This window comes from Triticum aestivum, chromosome 7A (genome assembly GCF_018294505.1).
Source record: "Triticum aestivum cultivar Chinese Spring chromosome 7A, IWGSC CS RefSeq v2.1, whole genome shotgun sequence".
In the NCBI taxonomy this organism is placed as follows: Eukaryota; Viridiplantae; Streptophyta; class Magnoliopsida; order Poales; family Poaceae; genus Triticum; species Triticum aestivum.
Genome location: NC_057812.1, coordinates 606,730,556 through 606,734,317, shown reverse-complemented (window position 1 = coordinate 606,734,317; position 3,762 = coordinate 606,730,556). Strand labels below are relative to the sequence as shown.

Genomic DNA, 3,762 nt, shown 5'->3' with positions numbered 1-3,762 from the left:
ACGAGGGTTGATGCTCCATTCCCCACCCTCGCCGTGTCGGTCCATCTAAAGAAAACCATTTTTGATGCCTCACATGACGTTGTTTTCTTCCTCTTGTTGTTGGCGCTTAGCTGCCTTGCCAGACACGTACGCCCGTCACGGCTCCGGGAAAACGACTCGACTACAATCAATCATCATACAACAAAAACGTCGCCACCCTGTCGTCCATGCACCGGCCAAAAAACTAGAATCAATTTGTGTACACCTTTGATTTCATGTCGACAAAGAACGAGAAGAAGAAGGGGAGAAAAAGTTGGTCTGATTAACATGATGTGTATGTATGTGTCGTCGTCGCCGGCGCCGGCGCCGGCGTGTGACGTGTCAGTGCGCGTGTCACCGGAGGAGGTCGAGCGCCTTCTGGAGCACGGGCCGGAAGCGGGCCATGTCGAGGCGCACGTCCTGCTTGCCGAGGTAGATGTCCTTGACGAGCGACCAGCTCTGCTTGTGGATGGGGCCGGGGTCGAGGAACACCGGGTGGCCGCGCGGGTAGAGCTCCGACAGCGTGCTCTCCTCCGCCGTGATGTTGTACTGGATGTAGCGCATGTTCATGTCCCGCGGCGGCACGCCGTACTCGTCCATGGCCAGGCCCTCCATCCGCCCCAGCGGCACCACCTGGACCACCACCGCGTTCATCGGCAGGAACAGCAGGTTCGTCAGCCCGGACCCGTGCACCGCCAGCATCACGTCGAACGCGTTCGCCGTCGCCGACGCGTCCGCCATCCGCGCCTGCCCGCCGTCGCCCACCACGGCCGCCGCCGCCTCGCCGCCCTGCTTCTTGGGCGGCGACATCAGGTCCGACGCCGTCACCTCGAAGCCGAGCTCCTCCGCCGCGGCCACGATCTCCTCCAGGTTCATGAACCGCCGCCGCGACCGCCGCGTGATGATCAGCAGCCGCGGCCTCCGCCCGCCGACCACCTCGTCGTCTGTCCGGATCGCGTGCTCCCGCGGCAGCGCGTAGCGCCACATGAGGAAGCGCTTGAAGTCCACCATGGACACGTTGTTGGGCGCGCGGCGCGGGTCGATGCTCAGGTCCTTGTGGCTGCGCAGCCCCACGAAGGCCCGCCGGTAGCAGTGCACGCGCGCGTCGCCGTCGAGATCCAGCGCCTCGTGCCGCGTCAGCCCGTCCACGATCTCGCCGTACTTGCGGAACCACCACGCCTGCTTCTGCTTCACCAGCAGCTGCACCTCGCCGCCCAGGTGGCGCGTGGTGATGAAGAGCGGGATGATGTTGTCGTTGAAGTCGTGGTAGTAGTTGCCGCAGTAGCCGCCGTTGGAGTACACCACGGCCGGCACGTCGTGCATCACCTCGCACGCGGGGGCCTCGTCGGCGTCCGCCAGCCGCACCGTCACCGCCGTGATGCCGTTCATGATGCGGGCCTCCCCCTTGCGCGTGTACGGCTGCATCTTCCAGCTCGTGGCGTTGGGGGCGATCCACGTCGCGTTGTGGCCGACGACGTCCCCGGCGGTGGTGCCGCGGCGAGGGGTCATGACGAACACCTCCGACGTGCTCCCGCGGACGCGGATGGCGCCGGCCATCTCGCAGTAGTCGGATCTCGTGTCATTGAAGTCGCAGCTCACCTGAGGCTCCGGGATGAACTCCTCCTCTGCATTATTTACACAACACAGAAATCCACATTGCAAATTTTAATCAAGAGCTTCTTTTCTTTCCCCGGATGAACTAACCGATCATCCACATTGTAGCAGAAGATCCCTACCTGCGAGATTGAAGAAGGCTCTCCTCCTGCTGCTATCCATCAAGAGCGACGGAAAAGGCTTGCCTGCAGATTGAATCAAACCTCAATGTCAAATCTCCATTTCCACCACAAGAACCGATGAACACGCATTCGGATGCGACCAATGAATGAGTCCATGAATCGAAACAGATGGAATGCAATGCAACGCATCGAAGAAGAACACGTACCAATCACCAAGAACTGGACGGCCCCGATGAGCAGCAGGAGGGGGAGGCTGCATGAGGCTCCCCTGCTCTTCTTGAAGCTCTTGCTCCTGACAGGGAGAGGGACCTTCATCTCGGCACGACCTCAGAAAGCAGAGAGAGCCACAGAGCCCCTATCCCCTCCTTGTGGTACTACAAGTAGCATCCACAACCGCAACGCATTCCTCAAGTAGCAGATCAATGGCAGGCCCTGCCGGCGATGATTAGTTAAGTCGGGGGGAGGAGAGGAATTAAGAAATGGATACGATACGATAATGGACAAATAGATAGGCGCGGGCACGGGCACATCACAGCGCGGCGGTAGTGGCCGGGGAGAACGATACAACTTAGTACCACTAACTAGACGATGATTTGGAAAGCGATCGCCATTAGTTTATTCGAGCTCGCTCCGCTGGTCGGTAGAACGATTACAATCGCTGGCACTTCATGGAAACCACGTTTCCTCGCGCGCGCGCCTCCCTCCGCTTTCCCTTTTCCTTTCGTCCCACGAGAACTGAGCCAACGCTTGCTTGCTTTGCGCGCCTTTGGACTTTCCGAAGCCTCCGCTCGGATTTCGTTCACGGGCAACAAGATCTCAGCCGGAGCTCGCTTCTCGTCGTCGTCGTCGTCGTGATCGCGATCGCGATCGAGCTGCAAACCCGATACATTTATGTTGGTAGGTCAATGGACGTCAGCTGAGATTTTAATGGCGAACTCACTCAGTGGCCAGACCGATTTTACATGCCTTGCAAGTAAGCGTGGTACTGGTGGTACGTGGTGCTGGTCGCCAGATCTATGGGCTTGGCATTTCGTGCTGCTCCAGCAAACGGAATTGTTTGGGGCACATGGGAGGAATCGCAGCGCGAACGCAACAGCAGAATGGCAGGGGAGATTGCCCAGTCCAGGTTGCAACTACTTTATTACCATCCCGGCCGTTCGCCTTTTCCATTTCTTTTCTGCTCCCGGAGGCTGGAACTGTGCGCTTTTTTACGTAAATAAAATAAAAGTCTACTAGTGGATCGATTGCTCGTTCCGAATCACGCTTAATTAAGTTTAACTATGAACCATCGAGTTGCTTTAGTATATATTAATATAAAGCGGAGAGAAACTCTTTTTCGTCAACTATGAACCATCGTGCCCACGGCAACTCTGTGATTCTGCATTATTTCCCCGAGATCATCTTGGAGAAGATAATAACTGGGAACTTTGAATCTCTGCCTGGATATACAATGACTCGCACCCTCATCTTTTTGCTGTCTCCCGGCATGGCAAGCAAAGAATCGCCAAAGAATTCAACGGAAAACGACATTAAATTAACCTGGAAAACGCAAGCTGGGGACAGGGGTGCACAGACATGGGGGGGCGTCGGTGCCGCAAAGAAAGAAGAAGAAGAAGAAGAAGAAGAAGAAGAAGAAAAACATGGAGGACCTCGCGGATGGGAGGCAGGTTTTTTAAATTGTGATACACATGGCCGTGATGAAATTGTATCATATGGTTGACCAACCTTCAGAATAGCGCCCTTCTGACTAGCATCTCGCGTGTCCGTTTGATATGCCGTGCGTGATTCCATGGCCGTTTTTCCATTAGCTCGCCAGCTGCAGATCATTCTGACCTTGCTGCAACTTGCCTCGCTGATGCGCTCCGCCATCTGCACCGCGTGCTTTTCTGCCGCCGAATACGGTGATCAGCACGTATGATTAGTCGATTACGCGGAGAAGACTACGGGAGAGAGTACTGCTGGCCACGTCGGTGTCAAGTGGACATGTGGTGGCGTTGTCTAGCTACGC

The 3,762-nt window shown here is 56.6% G+C and overlaps 1 protein-coding gene across 1 annotated transcript; it reads right to left on the bottom strand.

The window, feature by feature from the left end:
* Positions 1-207: 207 nt before the first annotated feature.
* On the bottom strand, positions 208-2,831 carry LOC123148571 (beta-1,2-xylosyltransferase XYXT1). The gene is made up of 3 exons (XM_044568007.1): positions 1,961-2,831; positions 1,755-1,817; positions 208-1,643 (listed from the first exon to the last, which is right to left on the bottom strand). Exons 1-3 carry the CDS (start codon positions 2,067-2,069, stop codon positions 373-375), a joined length of 1,443 nt encoding a protein of 480 aa, XP_044423942.1. The 5' UTR covers positions 2,070-2,831; the 3' UTR covers positions 208-372.
* Between the last annotated feature and the right edge of the window lie 931 nt (positions 2,832-3,762).

Coding starts and splice junctions, on each gene's coding strand:
- LOC123148571 (XM_044568007.1), bottom strand. CDS start 2,069: ATGAAGGTCCCTCTCCCTGTCAGGAGCAAGAGCTTCAAGAAGAGCAGG. Junction 1,818..1,960: donor CGTCCAGTTCTTGGTGATTG/GTACGTGTTCTT, acceptor TTCAATCTGCAG/GCAAGCCTTTTCCGTCGCTC. Junction 1,644..1,754: donor AGCCTTCTTCAATCTCGCAG/GTAGGGATCTTC, acceptor TAAATAATGCAG/AGGAGGAGTTCATCCCGGAG.